Raw genomic sequence first — 17,163 nt, forward strand, 5'->3', positions numbered from 1 at the left:
AGGCAGGATTTAGACCTCAGGTCATGGTTGGCAATTCTGTTGTGGACTAAAATGACAAGCCTCAAAGGTGTAGTGCATAGACCAAAACCATTTTATAAAATCACATAATTTTTTTTCTTCTCTACCACTGGATTGTACTCAAATATAAAGTTGTAGGATGGTTTTTCTAGCCCAAGATAACCTCATTTAGCCACTATAATAGCACATCCAGTTCTTACTGAGGAAAGAGATGATAGAATGGATAATCTTAAGTACTTTGAAATAAGGTTACTCGAAGACATAAAAGCATATAATTAGAAAATGGAAATATATTCTTAGAAATGATGAAATATTCCAGAATAAAAACTTGGAAAGTTAATAAAACATTCTAGCCTAAGTCAAAGTTACCATTTATCTTTATTCCTCTCAATCAATTTATAATTATACAAATAACCATATAATTTCATTCTTTCTAAGAAAAAGCATACTAAATAAGAGAACATCCTGGACCATAAGCAAAAGTAATGCATTGTACTCAATGAACTATTAGAGATGCTTAATTTCCTAAGAAGGGACAAATACAAAACCCCCAGAAGAGAGAAGACACAAATAGACAAAGGCATTCCTAAACATTGTATTTAGCAAAGGATTCAGACCAAGAGCAAAGACCTTTCAAACAGTAAGACCATGCAGATGAAGAGGATGACAGACTATTTAAATTTCATTATCCCAGCAAAGAGTTAAAAATCTAGATATACCAAGTGATTGTGAAGCAACAGAAACTCACAAACTGCTGAAAATACAACTGAATGTGCTGCTATGGAGGTTAAAATGCATTGTCTTGTAGAGTGCAACATTTAAGCCTCACAAATTAATAATGCCACTGCTATACAGACAAACTCTCAACATATAATACAATATGCTCAGCAACTGGTAAATGAATAGTCAGGCACAAAACATGAAACAACAGAAAATGAATGTAACTAAGAGGTTAATGTATATGATGACTCTCAAACAACAGTAAATAAAAACAATTTTCAGAAAATGCATTTAGTAAATGTCACCTATCTTGAGTTTGAATAGGATAAAGAGAATGATTTGTTGCTAAGAGCTACATAGGGCTGAAGGAGTAGTTCAGTGACAGTGCTTGACTAGCTACCTGAGGCCCTGGACTCAATGTTCAAAACTACCAAAAGGGCTGGAGAGATGGCTTAGTGGTTAAGTTGTCTGCCTGCAAAGCTAAAGGACCCAGGTTCAATTTCCCAAGACCCACATAAGCCAGTTGGCTCAAGCGTCTGGAGTTTGTTTGCAGTGGCTAGAGGGCCTGGCAAGCCCATTCTCTATATCTATCTCATTCCCTCTCTCTATGTCTCTTAATAAATCAATCAGTAAATAACTTTAAAAAAAAAAAACTATCCCCCCCAAAAAAAAGAGAGAAAAGTCTGCCCAAAAATTACATATACAGGCATATGCTACAGTAAAGTTTTAGAGACAACAAGGAAACAACATCAACTTAGGTAGGGGAGCAGAAGGGAAGGGGTAAAGAATGGTAGACAGAACATTCCAGAAAAAGTGCCCACTTTCAAAAACAGTGGTACACATACTATTCTTTGTACCTTTTAAAATGTATGGAACATTTAACTTTCAAAAATTTATACCTAAATAACAATCTTACATTGGCTTACATTAAAAAAAAAAATAGCCTGAGTATTGTGGTTCATATCTGTAATCCAAGCATTTGAGAGGTAGAGAAAGGCAAGAGGATTAGAAGTTCAAGGTAATCCCTGGTTAAATAGTAAGTTTAAGGCCATCCTGGGCTACTTGAGACCCTTTATCAAAAACAAAACAAAAGAGTGAACTAATAAGACTAGTATATCTTTGAAATCAGCTTTTTTAACTCACTGAAATATGAGCACAGTACAAACATTATCAGCGACAATGGTTCCTCTTCACCCACCTTCATTACTGCATAAAAACTGCCATCCGTGAACACAGTGCGCCACCTTGTGTTCAAACATTCCTAACTACTATAAAGACGGGGGAAGATGTTTGTGACTATGGCATACATGAATATATAAATTGCTAAATGCTATAGCATGCGGTCTCATTCTATTAAATTCAACACAAATGAAAGTGACATTTGAGAAAATTATTTTGCTTTGAAGTAAGTTTTAAATATATTTATTGGTGGCCTTGTTAGTTTTCATTTTACAGTACTTTTCGGAAAATAACCTGTCTTTTTACTTCAAAGTATATATACAATTTTCTTTTACTTGATTAAAATCCAGACTTAGAGACATTTAAAACATAACATACTTTCCTAAAACAACTTGCCTTTGAATGCGTGATTGACAAGGTGTCTATCCACACACGCCAGCCTCCCCACTCATATTTGACTGCGTGGTAAAGCAGGATTCTGAATATGGCATACACCATCTCGGTTATCTTCTGCTCGTCTGAATTCTTGGGGTTGAAATAGCAGAGAGAGAGCATCCATTCCTGCCACACAGAACACTGAAGCAAACTCCTGAAAACAAACAAAGGGCACTGGATTAAACCAGAAAGTTAACCAACAATTAAAAAAAAAAAAAAAAACCTCCATGCCAGACCTATCTGTATGCTCACAACAGTTCAAACAATTGCTACAAGAAATTCTTAACTCTGGTACACTGTTTGCATACCCTTAAAGAACAACAACAACAACAAAAAGGTCTCATTCAAAGATAGAAAAGACTACCACAGATAACTACTCTCTCATCCAGCTTACCTCCTGTTTTCTCTGCTATTATTAAAAAGTTTAATCATGTCAGAAAGAAAGGCTCGGCGAACCTCCATGCTTTCAGGGCACTGGGGAGAATTTCGAAGTAGGGTTGCAATTACTTTTAGTATCTCTGTAAGACAGTTTATAAATAAGTCTTTAGTCTTTTTTATATAAAAGAAATGCTTTTTCTGTTACAAAATATACAGAAATGTGTTTGCTAAATTAACTTTTTAATGAAAAAAATTTAATTATAGAAAGAAATACATTCACTAGAAAACATTTTTATAAGCAAGAAAGGGTATTATTTCATGTTTGAGCATGCAAAGTAACACTACTGCCCTATCTCAGGGAACCTAGAGCCTTCTACAGCTAAGCAAGAGCTCCCACCCACTACATGCCCCAAAACCGAGGTCAATTTCAAAAGGTTAAAATAATACAAGTTTAACTTATGAATTAATAAATGAAAACAAAAATACTCCTTTAATCTCTGCCAAATGATAAAGTTCATTTAAAACACAAATTATACACACACACACATATTTCATACAAACATATGAAAAAATTCAGATCTTTTAACCTAATTTAGGATAATTTTTGGTACATACAAAGACACTCTTTTACCAAAGTGAATCTTGAAAGCTAGGACGTTTTCTTCTATAATTATAAAAGTAAAATTAGAGAAAAATGTAAAGGAAAATAGCACCTACTCCACACCCCCATCCGCCCAAAGAATGCAAACCAAACTGCTACTGAATTTCAAATTGACTACATGTTCAGAACTTAGCTTAAAGGAAAAAACTTTTAAATACACACTTGATGCTGAACTGAAAAGATTTTTTTTTTGATAGGTGTAACCTAATTTTAAAAATCGAACAGCATTATCAAATTTTTATCCAAATAAAACCTTAGAATCTCTAAATGAACCCTCTGTCAAGGGTTCTAGTGATTACAATTATAAAACTCAGTATCACAAATGTAGAGCCTTTCTTGTAGGATTAATGATAGTTTGAGAGCAATTTCTAAATTCTCCTAATAATAATTTCAAAAGTTTTCCACCTAAACCATGAACATGATGTTGATGGCCATAGTAATAATAAAGATCACTGCCATAGGCTTTGAGGATATGCAAGCAAAGGCTCTGTTTTAAGAAAATACAATTAACCCAATCTCTCCACAATGGCAAGTAGACACTATTTAATGCTTTTATTTTAAAATGAAACAATGGCAAAAAAAAAAAAAAGATAATATGCACAATCAAGAGTCATACAACTACGGAACACTTAGTGAGAGGTGAGCCCAGGAGGCATATTTCTTAAAGCAAACACCATGCTAGCTGTCTTCTTTAAGCCAGTGGATTAGATATTGAAAGGTTAAATTCTATGGTTGGAATGGGTCCTTGCCAAACTCAAGTGCTGCCCATGTAACAAGGGTGAGAGGTTTAGAAGGTAAGAGACCTTTAGGGCTCTCCTTTTAATGAGATTAAAGCTCCATAAACATGCGTCAGGCAGCCAATGGCTAGCTCGCTTTTCACCTTCCTTGGGAACAGAGCAGCCATGGCTGGACCAGAAGCCCCTTCATCTTGGAATTGTTGGCCTCCAAAACTGTGAAAAAACATATTTCTAGTCTCTTGAAGTACCCAGTCCCAAGAAGTCTGTTATAGCTGCACAAAATGGACTGAGAGCCAGGTGACACATGTCTTTAATCCCAGCACTTGGGGAACAGAGATAGGATGATCACTGTGAGTTTAAGGCCATCTTGAGACCACATAGTGAATTTCAGGTCAGCCTGGGCTAGCGTAAGACATTACCTTGGAAAAAAAAAAGGACTAAGGCAAAATGCTTACATTCTAATTTTTCTCTTTACCTCTCAACAATGCAGCATATATATTACAATGTAGAAAAAATAAACTGTTAACTATTTTTTTAAATTAGCACTGATGGTGACTCTCCCTTGAAAAGCCCAAACCCACATGTGGGTTTGCCTTATTCTCTTCCTGATCATCTCTCTTTCTATTTACCTCTGTGCTTAAGATCTACAACAAAAATGCCTTTAAAAAGGCCAAGCATGGTGGTGCACATCTTTAATCCCAGCATTTAGAAGGCTGAGACAGAAGATTTGCTTCAAGCTCAAAAGCAGCAGCCTAGCTGGGCATGGTGATGCATGCCTTTAATCCCAGCACTCAGGAAGGCAGAGGTAGGAGGATCACCAAGAGTTCGAGGTCACCTGAGATTACACAGTGAATTCCAGGTCAGCCGGGGCTAACATGAGACCCTGCCTCGGGGGGAGGGGGGGGGCGGGGTGGGGGGAACAGCAGCCTAGGCTATAGAGTAAGTTCTAAGTCAGCCTAAGCAGGGGGGAATATATATATATAGTCTTTAATAAAATCCAATTCTGGAGCCAGGCATGGTGACACACACCTTTAATCCCAGCACTTGTGAGGCAGAAGTAGGAGGATCACAATGACTTCAAGGACACCCTGAAACTATATAGTGAATACTAGGTTAGTCTGCACTAAAGTGACACTACCTCAAAAAACCAAAAAATAAAATAAATCCAATTTTGCTTCCAAAGAATATAGCACTAAAGCACAATTCTATACTCAAAAATATATCACATCATATAGAAAGTAATTAAGTTTCATAACTTAATTTTGATCTTAAGATGAAAAACATAAAGCATAGTGTTTAACAATTCTAAATATAAGACTGTTAAAGAAAACTACATTAAAAGTTCTTAGAGAATGCAGCTATTTTCCCATTCCAAATTTGAGATTTAATATTGGCAGTAGCTTAAAATAAAAACTTCCTCCATAGTTTATGTAATTTAGCCTAACTTTATGAAATAACGTAACTAAAACATTGCTGAAATTCCCAACATACATTAAATCAAGGTCACAAGAATACAATTTCTGGGAGTACAATTTAAAACCTTTATATAAGCCAAATCACAAGGTGAGTTTGGTGTACCATTCAATAGAAAATACATATTCAACCATTATATCATTGTACTTAGTAAAATATTTAACTTCTTTAACAATAATAATTTTGGGGTTTCTTTCATAATGACTTCATTTTTAAAGTAGCAAGAAGATTTTTTTTTTTAAGCATGTAAGATACATACGAGGGTTTTGTATCTTTACTGAAGAGCCGGGGTCTGGATGCTGTTGATGAATCACCTGAGTACAGATTTGTTCTATAAGGATCTGCAAAAGTAAAACCACATTAACTGCATTAGTATCACTACCAAGGAAGGCTCAGCACAATATGGGAGAAAGTGGATGGCTCACATCCTAATCCCAGCACCAGGGAGGCTGAAGCAGGAGGGCTGCTGTGAGTTTGAAGCTAGTCTGGGCTATATAACCAGTCTGACCTTCAGAATGAAACCCTTTCTCCAAAAACGGAACAGATGGATGGAAGGGAGGGAGGGAGGGAGGGAGGGAGGAAGAGAGGAAGGATGGAGGAAAAAGCAAAAATGGAGGGGATACACTCAAATAATTTGAATGATAAATGTTTTAGACAGATATAAATATTTCAACATTACAATGCTATTTTTACTTTAAAAATATTGAATAGCCAATACAATGAAAAAATAAATGGGAATAACTATACTGCATAGTAACTCACACATCCTCTTGTATAAATAATTATAAAACTTGATATTACAAGCTGAATGGTCTTATTTCAATAGGGAACTCAATTATACAGGCACTTTTACAGTAAGGAATTAAGAAAAGCAAATCTACGCATATTCCTACCTCAAAGAGAACATTGTACGTGGTCATTGTGGTTAGATTGGTGTGCAGCATCAGTCTCTCGGCGAGCAAGGAGAACAAGCCATGCCCCAGCATCACCTCAGCTTTCCTCCTAAAATCATACAGAAAGAGACCATTGAATGCAGATCTACTGTGCACTACTAGATGATATACACAATCATGGTTTTCAGATTACAAATTCCACAACATTCTCTCCCCCTACCTAGCTACACTACAGGCATACTGAAGTTTGAGAGAGAAGGGGGGTCCAAGTTATAGCACAGCCAAAACATCACTAATCTCAAAGCAATGATTTGTTTAATGATAGTTATTACTATGTGCTAACACTAAGATAGGCTTCATTATCATCTAAGGCATAGTAAGCACTTCAGGGCAATGGTAACATGGAGTAAAAGAAAGAAATGTGAATAATTTTAAATAATGAATATGATAGAAATACGAAAAACAAAATTAAAACTTCAAGAAAAAACTTATAAATTGATGTATCATACTCCTGGCGTCACCAAACATTTTCTGCAAATTGATGGATAGTAAATATTTACGACTTTATGGACCATGTGGTCTCTGTCACATCTCAACACTGCCATTATGTCATGAAAACAGCTATAGGTAATATGCAAATAAATTACTACAGTTGTGCTATAGTAAAACTTTACTTACAGTGGCTAGCAAGATCCCACAAGATTGCAGTTTACCAACAATTGTTCCATCTCCAAAATTTAAAATCATATTATAAACTACCATACAAATACTATAGAAGAAGAGACGGACTAGGCCCGTTTGCATTCAGCTGAAATAAGCTCTGTCACATTCAGGTAACTATAACAGCTTCAACAGTATAGATGATGCAAAGGTCGATGCAATTCACCAAAATGAAGTCTTCAATACTAACAGCTTCCACAATTCAGTATCTTCACACTAATTCTCATAATAAACCCACAGATAAGAATAATTTAAGTAATTTCATACTAAACACTAAATACACTTGCTCAGCTTTATCTTTAAATAATACAGAAATGGGATTAAACTTATACATCATTTAACAAATAAAAATAAGTACTGTGAACCACAAGAAATGAGAGGCAAAAATCTAAGGGGACTATAGAACAGAATTGTTATTCAAAGGGCTTAAATAAATAAGGGATTTACAACAGTTTATATCAGATTTCATACATACTCACTTTGGAGCCAGATGTTTTAAAAAATAGCCCAGTGCCTTGAGAGCTTGTACTCTGATTCCTTCACTTTTCGATGCCAAAAGTTTGTAGATAACACTAAATAAATAACAAGAATTAGCGGAATATAACTTTAAAATTAAAGAGTTAACATATTTATTTTTATATTACTACAAACTTATTTCATGTAATATATAAGTGAATTTAATATACATTTCTGATATTTAAAACTTTCTTATCAGCTGGGCACGGTGGCACATGCCTTTAATCCCAGTACTCGGGAGGCACAGCTAAGAGAATTGCCATGAGTTCAAGGCTACCCTGAAACCACATAGTGAATTCCAGGTTAGCCTGGGCTAGAGAGAAAACTTGCCTGGAAAAGCCAAAAACAAAAACTTGCTTATTTCAGGCTCTAGTTCCTTCGAATGAAAACAAACACACAAGAATTAACTAAAATTCCAAAATGACAGTGATTTCTCCAGGTGCACATATACATGAAAATTGTGACGAATAAAATTGGCTTTCAGAGAACAGTATTTACTACAGGCTTATCAAAGTGCTTTGAAAATTATCTTCTTTTTTTTTAAAATTTTAAGTGAGACCCACTACGGCTGGATTTGGAGATCAGGATCTCTAAAGAATTATGTGAACTCAAAGTTGGGACCCTGACCTGACAGGATAAACACTCATGTAAAAGGAGAGTCCTCTCCCTCTTCTTCTCAGCCCTTCTAGCCTTCCCTTTCCTTTTCCCTTTTCCTTTTCCTCCTCTTCCCCTTCCCCTCTCCCCACCACATTCTCATCACCATGTGAGGACAGAGATAAGGAAGATGCCTGCTATGCAAGAGGAGAACCCTCCGCAGACCGGCACTGCTGGCACCTTTACCATGGCCTTCCCGGCTCTGAAAGGATGGGAAAGTAAACTTGTGTGATGGAAGTTGCCCAATCTACTGCATGTGGTTATAACAACCCACGTAAACTAACAGAAGGGCGATTTGGAATTAGGAGATCAAAGAAGTGGTATTTCAAAGGAGAGAGAAAACTTCCCTCAAAAACAACTGAATACTACTATACCACCACTTAAATATGAGTCTGCTGAAAAGTCAAGTCAACCTTAACGCCAACAAGACTGTAATAACTTATCCTCTTAAATTAAATACTAACAAATATTTATAACATATAATTTAAGATTTGAAAACACAAACTATCATGAGATTTTAGATTTTAAACCTCAAAGCATTCTCTTCTATAACTTATTTTATAATCTAAGATCAAATGATACTTTCGTATTTAAGAATTTTTCCAGGATTTCCAAAGTAATACTGTATATTAAATATAGTTAGGACTCTTGATATATCAGTACATACCGTAACCCATTCCTTTGGTCAAAAGCAGGAACCATAGAGGTAGGGTGTTCTGCCATTAGTGCAACAAGAAGCTGAAGAACATCCATTAAATTGTCATCCTGGAATTGTTTTAGAAAGTTAAAAATAAATTAAGGAAAAGTCAGCTCTTTGAAAACTGAATACTTCTGCAATAATAGAAATTGCAACTTAGAAAAATGAGTAGACATCTACAACACAAACTTGTTTTGGACAAATTGTATTCTTTAATTATGTGTGTGTGTGTGTGTGTGCGTGTGTATCTGTATATTCAAAAATTATCATAAATAGCCAAAAGATTTCTTAATCAGAGCAATAGAATGTCTCTTATGTTATACTATACCAAGATATATTATTCAGAAACAGTATATGACTTAATGGGTTTCTTGTTGTTTATTGTTGTTGTTGTTGTTAAATGCTTACATGTCAAGAAATTGAGGGAGGGGAGAAATAAAGTTATTTTTATTACAGAAAGACCTATCAGAACCTTTACTAAGCTAATAAATATTGTAAATCCAGTAATAGTACTAGGGTCTAACAAGTTATGGATCATTTTTAAGTGTATTTAGCATAGAATATTCTGCTCACTGTAGCTCTCAAGAAATTGGTTCTGAAAAAATGTTTTGAAGTAATAACTGGGCAGTTCTTATATATTACAATTTAGTACCACATGCAGAACATCATGAATAAGTTCTGGACTTCAAAACCTCTTCACGAGAACCCTTCAAAGTCTCTGGATGTTTCACTACGGATGCATATCTCTAGGGCCAATATAGGAAAAAAATAACCCAAAACCGGAAGGATCAGTTACCACAGGTTCATTAATTTGTTTGCCATACATACGCATTTTTTTTTCTAGGAAACTAATTATATACCTAATTTTTGGTAAGTAAAGTTTCTCGAGCTAGGGTACCAAGGCTTTGGCAACTTGTTATATGGAAAACCCAAAAGATTCCTAAATCAAGAGAGAAACTGACAACCATAGTGACTCCCACCTAATCTCTTATGAAGTACTTCATTTGCTTCCTTAGAGTTAATGAAAGACAAAAATCACATGTAAGAAAGCATTTCCAGGAGTTTCAACTGAAAATTCATCAACTGCTAAATTGAGTCAGTATAATCCATAAACAGAACATGGTACTCAAGAGGAAAACAAATGCTAATTATTAATGATTTTGAGCCACACACATATATGATCCAGTTAAAACTTACTCATTTTTTTATATCTCAATTAACAAAGATAAGGCTGATCATTAATTCAAATGTTCATTATTAAAGAAGCCACTATTCATGGGTTGGAGAGATGGCCCAGCAGTTAAGGCACAGGTTCAATTCCCCAATATCCATGTAAAGCCAGATGCACGAAGTGGCACATGCATATGGAGCTGGATTGCATTGGCAAGAGGCCCTGATACGCCCATTCTCTCTCCCTATCTCCCTCCTACCCTCTACCTTCTTCTTCTCTCTCTCTCTCCCTCCCTCCCTCTCTCTCTCTCACTGTGTGCAAATAAATAAATAAAATAATTTTTAATAGTCACTATTTGATATTACAACATACGTATTAAGTCACAAAGCATGAATTATGGAAATACACATTCGATGATAATTACCATGTAAAATGTTATGACGTGACATCCCACTAATTTCTAAATTTAACTTATTTATACCTTAATGTAATCAGATTAGCTATATTTTACCTAGAATATACTGAATTTTAGTTTTAATTTAAAAATAATTAAATATAGGGCTGGAGAGATGGCTTAGTGGTTGAGCGCTTGCCTGTGAAGCCTAAGGACCCGGGTTTGAGGCTCGGTTCCCCAGGTCCCACGTTAGCCAGATGCACAAGGGGGCGCACGCGTCTGGAGTTCGTTTGCAGAGGCTGGAAGCCCTGGCGCGCCCATTCTCTCTCTCTCCCTCTATCTGTCTTTCTCTCTGTGTCTGTCGCTCTCAAATAAATAAATAAAAATTTAAAAAAATAATAATAATAATTAAATATAAAGCACATATCTAAACCTATTTAACTTTCAACCACAGAATTTTAAATTTCATTACAAATGAGTTGTTAAACTGAACACTTAAACATACAAAACCAGACAGAAGGAATGTGTTATGAATTTCAAGTGTAATTAATCATTTTTGTTGTCTTTAAATCTACTTTTCCATTTGTTATATCAGTTTCTAAAAATATGCTTTGGTATACTGTGCTATTCATTCAATGAAATCCAATTTTAGCACTTCTTAGGGCCTTTCATGATTATTTTTGAGCCATCCAGTAGCTTCTTAAAAGAAGGCTTAAAGCCAGGCATGGGTGGTATATGCCTTTAATCATAGCACTTGGGAAGCAGAGGTAGAAGGATCTCTGTGGGTTCAAGGCCACCCTAACAATAAATAGTGAATTCTGGGTCAGCCTGGGCTACAGTGAGGCCCTACCTTGAAAAATACAAAAACAAACAAACAAATAAATAAATAAATAAACAAAACTAAGCTTAATATTTTGTGCCTAAGTAGAAACATGTATTCTCCACTAAAGTTATATAATTAGTGAATATTTCTACTGTTTTTTAACTTTTTAAAACATTCATGATGCAGCTTCAAAAAAAATAAGATCCTGGGCTGGAGAGATGGCTTAGTGGTTAAGCACTTGCCTGTGAAGCCTAAGGACCCCGGTTCAAGGCTCAATTCCCCAGGACCCACTTTAGCCAGATGCACAAGGGGGCACATGCATCTGGAGTTCGCCTGCAGTGGTTGGAGGCCCTGGCGTGCCCATTCTCTTTCTCTCTCCCTCCCTCTCTCTCTCTCTCTCTCTCTCTCTCTCTCTCTCTCTCTCTCTCTGTCTCTCGCGCGCACCTCAAATAAACAAATAAATAAATTGAAAAGAAAAAATAAGACCCCAAAATATGAAATTCAAGCATTACCTCATGCATAGTCAACAGGTAATTAAGGATGGCCTGCAGTTCATCTTCCTTTACTCCAGAATCCTTCAGAAATATAAGATTATGCTTACATATGAAAAACATTTTAAAACCAGAAACCATATACATAGATTTGTCAAATTGGTCATCTGCTACAAATCTAAGTGTTATAAAATCTAAAGCTAAAGTAAAAACTGAGGGACATACAGTCTATGCAACTATTTAGAAACCAAAGGACAGTTACTATTACCACAATCTTATGTGACAGCTAATAAGGCAACACAGCATAAAGAATAAGAAATAAAATGATATAAGAAAATACAGAATGAGTTCTATCAACATTTCATCACAGACGATGGAGAAGGCAATAAAACTCCATCCCTCTCTGGGCAGGATTTATTGAAAGTTAACACTTGCTAAGGAAGCAGGAGACATTTTCTCAAGTAGTATAACCACTGGTAAACTGCATGTGCTGTGGCAAATAATCCTCCACATACTTAAGCAAGCAACCTTGAATAAACTCAAATGGTCTCTCTATCTCTATGTGTAACCCCCCTCCCCACACACACACGAATAAAAAGATATCAAAGTAGTAGAGTGACTAGTTGGGAAGAAGGGGTTTAGTGGAAGAGGAGCAAGAAAAGGTAACATGAGAGGATTATGATCAAAATACATTATATACATTTATGAAAACTGTCAATATAAGAAGTTTATTTAAAACATAAAGAAAAGGCTAGAGAGATGACTTCGTGGCTAAGGTACTTGTCTGCAAAGCCTAAGCACCCAGGTTTTACCCACGTACAGCCAGGTGCACAAGATGGCACATACATCTGGAGTTCATTTGCAGTGGCTAATGGCCCTGGCATACCCATATATTCATATATTCTCTCTCTCTCTCTTTCTCTCTTTCACTGTCTCAAATAAATAAATATAATATTAAAAAGTAAAAAATACTTAATGAGTATGTCTGCAATCCTGTAATTAGGAAGCAGAGTTATATGAAAAGGAATTCAAGTAACCCTCAGCTACATAGTGAGTTCAAGTAAGGCCAGCCATATATGAAGCCCTATCTCAAATTTAGAATTAATAGAAGGAGGGGAAGGATAGAAACACCCAATGAAATATTGGCAGGAAAAGCATTCATAGTCTGCTCTCTTCTAAAATAAAAATGCTTTAAAATATGAAATTTTACTTAGAATAAGAAGGGTAACATGGTATTTCTAAAGGCTAATACAGCTATGTGGACTACAGGAATAGTACTTCTCAAAATATGAATGTCAGGTTCATAGAGCTCGCTAACAGTGAAACCTTGTTTAGGATTTTTGTTGGCTGCTGAACCACAGTGCCAGGAAGAGTACACAGTATTTAACAGGAACTCTAGAGATTTTCCCAAGAAAGGAATGAACATCTTTGAGCTCTGGTACAAATTTATATAACATACAATATCACTACCAACTCCAGTTCTGCAATAATTTATGCCAGCATATGCTCAAAAGAAACAAGAAAAGGCAAACATCTTTCAAAAAATTTCCAATACCAAGCTTTATGGCAAAGAATTAATATACAGCCATGAAAATGTACATAAAATTATCAGCAACAATCCACAGCATGCTGTAGGGTAAGAAGAGAAACTCACCTTCATCACTAATTGTTTAATGAACATCAGTAAGAACGCTCGTAGAGAAAGCATTTCTTTGTGGTTAGGCCGTGGTCCATCTTTAAAAAGATATCCATGTTTAGTATTTCAAAGACCTCAAGGTAATCTACAGGGCAAGAGGATCATTCCCACTAGATCTTCCACGACTTATAAGAAACACAAAGGCCAGCAGCCTACAGAGTGACCTTCCCTTTTATGCCTCATACAAGACAAGCATTTGGTTTCACAAGGAAATGTACACACAATGCTCCAAATGCACAAAACCACAATTAAGTTCATACTTTAAACAGGCTAAAAGATTGCAAAAACAAAAATATGGTGATAAGTAAAATATATGTTCAATAATAATATGCATTTACAATTTGTACCAAATAAGATGGAAGAAATTTATTTTTTTTAAAAGTTAAATCAAAACATTTAAATATAAAATTGTTACATGTGAACTGGGTATGAACACTGTTTCCAGTGCTGCCCCTTGTAAGCAATTACAAAACTCTTAAGCAGCACACGTCACCACACAATACTGCTCATGAAGAAGGAAAGGATTATGCCCACTACTTCTGACACCTTCTGAGCTTGGACAAGTCCCTGCTCACACATGGCTCACATTAAGTCAATTTTCATGTCTCCAACATAGAATGCCCAAGTACAAAGCTTCTGAAACCAAATACCTATTGTTCTGAGACCCTCACTTAGGTACCTATTTGCCTTCTATAGCCTCCAATCCTCCCCCGCACCCCAGCAATCACCATTTATAGCTAGTTCCTAGACCACCAGAGTACAAGACCACCATGGTCTTGAACAGATCAATTAAAATAAGAAGAAAATTGTTTAAATATGTTCCACATGATAATTCCTAGGCAAAGCACAGGCTAAACAGTTAGAATGGAATCACAAAACCAGTGTAGCCTCCCTAGCTTGTATGACACTTTCTCCCAAGTCACTAGGTGAAAAACAAAGACCAAGATACAAAGCTAGCACCCAGGACAGGGCATGAAACTCCTACAGCACCATGAAACCACTATCAAGAAGTGCTGCGCTGGCTCTGTAAGTGCCACACCCCTGCCAGCCTAAACCCAACAGGTGATTCCTTCTCTCCCCACAGCTTTTGCAACTACAGATAACACATACTCTGAGAGAAAAAAAAAATGGAGTTTACTTTTAAGGTTACTTAAAACAATAACATAAAAATACAAAAATATTTTTTGGGGGCTGGAGAGATGGCTTAGCGGTTAAGCGCTTGCCTGTGAAGCCTAAGGACCCCGGTTCGAGGCTCGATTCCCCAGGACCCAGGTTAGCCAGATGCACAAGGGGGCACACGCATCTGAAATTCATCTGCAGTGGCTGGAAGCCCTGGTGCACCCATTCTCTCCCTCCCTCCCCCTCTCCCCCCTCCCTCCCTCTCTCTCCCTCCCACTCTCACTCTTTCTCTGTCTGTCGCTCTCAAATAAATAAATAAATAAAAACCAAAAATTTTTTTTAATTTCTTTGTAAACCACTGAACAGCCAAAGCCTTTGATTATGATGAAAATGTGTTGATGAGCTTCAAATCTTCTACTTCCTAATTTTATGCAAGAGCCTTAAATTTCATCAAAAAACTCGTCCTTGAGCTGGAGAACTAGCTTAGCAGTTAAGGCACTTGCCTGAGAAAATTAAGGACCCATGTTCGACTCTCCAGATCCCGCATTAGCCACACACACAAGGTGACGCAAGCATGAAAGGCCGCACATACGCACAGGATGGCACGCATACCTGGAGTTTGACTGCAGTGGCTGGAGACCCTGGCGTGCCAATTCTCATTCTCTCTCCCTCCCTCCCCCTCTCTCTCTCTCTCTCTCTCTCTCTCTCTCTCTCTCACACACACACACACACACACACACACACACACACAAAAGAAAAAACGAAAAAGAAAAAAGTCACCCTCATCTTGGAGCACATGTCTGAAGGGGTGCCTCCAAGTGTTGTCCAACAGTACTGTAACTGCCACAGAGAAAGCAAGTGAGGTCAAAGCAGACTTTTGCTGAAAATACTTTATACAAGAAGATATTCTTTTGCCAGATTTTAAAACAGCCAACAAGGAAAAAGAAAAAGTAAACAAAACAAAGAAAAGCAGAGAGACAAGTTAATGCTTCTGACCACATTGCAATCACCTGAACCAAGTACCTGAACCTGCCACACTGCCTTGGCAGATCAGCACTCTTCCTCTCCACAACTCCCTAATCAGGGTATACAGAAGTTACAAGGTGTTATTTTAACACTTTCATGAACTGCTGACATGATGAATGAATGTTAACCTTGTTGATTACACAAGGAAATAATTATTTAAATTTTATCATTCCATTGTATCTTTGTTACAGCAAAATAGTCCCTACTTTGTACAAAATTTCTGTTCCTCAAAGCACTATTTTCAAGTTATCTCACTGTAACAATCTCAGTGTCAATACCAGTAACCAAATTTTTCTTGTCATTGGCAATGTGTTACAACTGTTTGACCCAAGCACAAGTCATATGCTTTCACGGTGGCAGCACATATTAAACACTACAAACTATAATTTAGAACAACTTATTAAAATAACTGAGAATTTAATAAATTTTGCCATAATGAGATTGAGAGAAACTGCCCAATTAATGTTATGCTGTTGGTTTCTTTAAATCCTGACTTGCCATGGGTATAACATGGGAAGCAGAGGACACGATACCTAATCCTTTGGGAGTGATTCCACTCCGATCCTGAGGATTCACCGCCCAGTAGTAGTACTTCAGTGTGTGCATGATGAGAAGCACTGTTCCAACTCTCCGGATAGTATTGTAGATGTTGACTGTCCCAATGAATTCGGTGGACAGGTATGTATAAAGCATCAACTGGACCTGTACGACCACAATGGAGAGCTCAAGCCAAAAGACAGCCATCATCACTTGACCCTGTTCCCAGCAGCACTCTCAGGCTGTTTTATCTGTACCACAGTTATTAGAAAAAGCTGAGCTTGATGACACAACACATCAGATGACATTCTACACTGACACATGAATACACCAAAACACAGATGTGTTCCTTAGAAAGTAAACACCCGAAAATATGTCCAATTTCTATAATACTACCCATGGAAATAATTTTTGATTCTCAGAAATCTTTATTTTTCATCAGCACATGATTTTTCAACAAATAAACTTGATTTTAATAATTGTGTTTAAAAACCAGAATTTTAATATACTTAACAAAAATTAAAAAGTAGGATGACTGAAAGAACTACATCTGTGAGAGCTTATATATGTTTATATTAACTTCAAATATAAGCTCTTAATTTTAAAAGAAGAAGGAAGCAGAGCTACGTCACCTTAGCACAGTCCTTCTCAGTATCAGTGAAATCATGGCTCTGATGCTCCAGTGCTTATAGGAGCATAAAACCAAAACTCCCTGTGTCGAACTTTTTTGTTTTCTTGATAGTAGACATATCTTTTGAGCTGGACAACTTTAAGTAGAGTATATGTTCTCCCCTGATCACAGACTACTCTCAAGAATTTGTAACT

At 36.5% G+C, this 17,163-nt stretch overlaps 1 protein-coding gene across 4 annotated transcripts in view; it reads right to left on the bottom strand.

The window, feature by feature from the left end:
* The window catches only part of Lrba (LPS responsive beige-like anchor protein), a 570,297-nt gene that overhangs the window by 464,681 nt on the left and 88,453 nt on the right, over window positions 1–17,163 (bottom strand). For all 4 annotated transcript variants that reach the window (XM_045131452.1, XM_004655860.2, XM_045131451.1 and 1 more), the window contains exons 14-22: window positions 16,335–16,503; window positions 13,615–13,694; window positions 11,982–12,044; window positions 9,052–9,149; window positions 7,694–7,786; window positions 6,495–6,603; window positions 5,861–5,942; window positions 2,747–2,870; window positions 2,314–2,506 (exon numbers count right to left, since the gene is read on the bottom strand). In XM_045131452.1, the coding sequence (XP_044987387.1) occupies window positions 2,314–2,506; window positions 2,747–2,870; window positions 5,861–5,942; window positions 6,495–6,603; window positions 7,694–7,786; window positions 9,052–9,149; window positions 11,982–12,044; window positions 13,615–13,694; window positions 16,335–16,503 (1,011 nt within the window). The remainder of the gene's footprint in view (window positions 1–2,313; window positions 2,507–2,746; window positions 2,871–5,860; window positions 5,943–6,494; window positions 6,604–7,693; window positions 7,787–9,051; window positions 9,150–11,981; window positions 12,045–13,614; window positions 13,695–16,334; window positions 16,504–17,163) is intronic.

This window comes from Jaculus jaculus, chromosome 12 (assembly GCF_020740685.1).
Source record: "Jaculus jaculus isolate mJacJac1 chromosome 12, mJacJac1.mat.Y.cur, whole genome shotgun sequence".
Lineage (NCBI taxonomy): Eukaryota > Metazoa > Chordata > Mammalia > Rodentia > Dipodidae > Jaculus > Jaculus jaculus.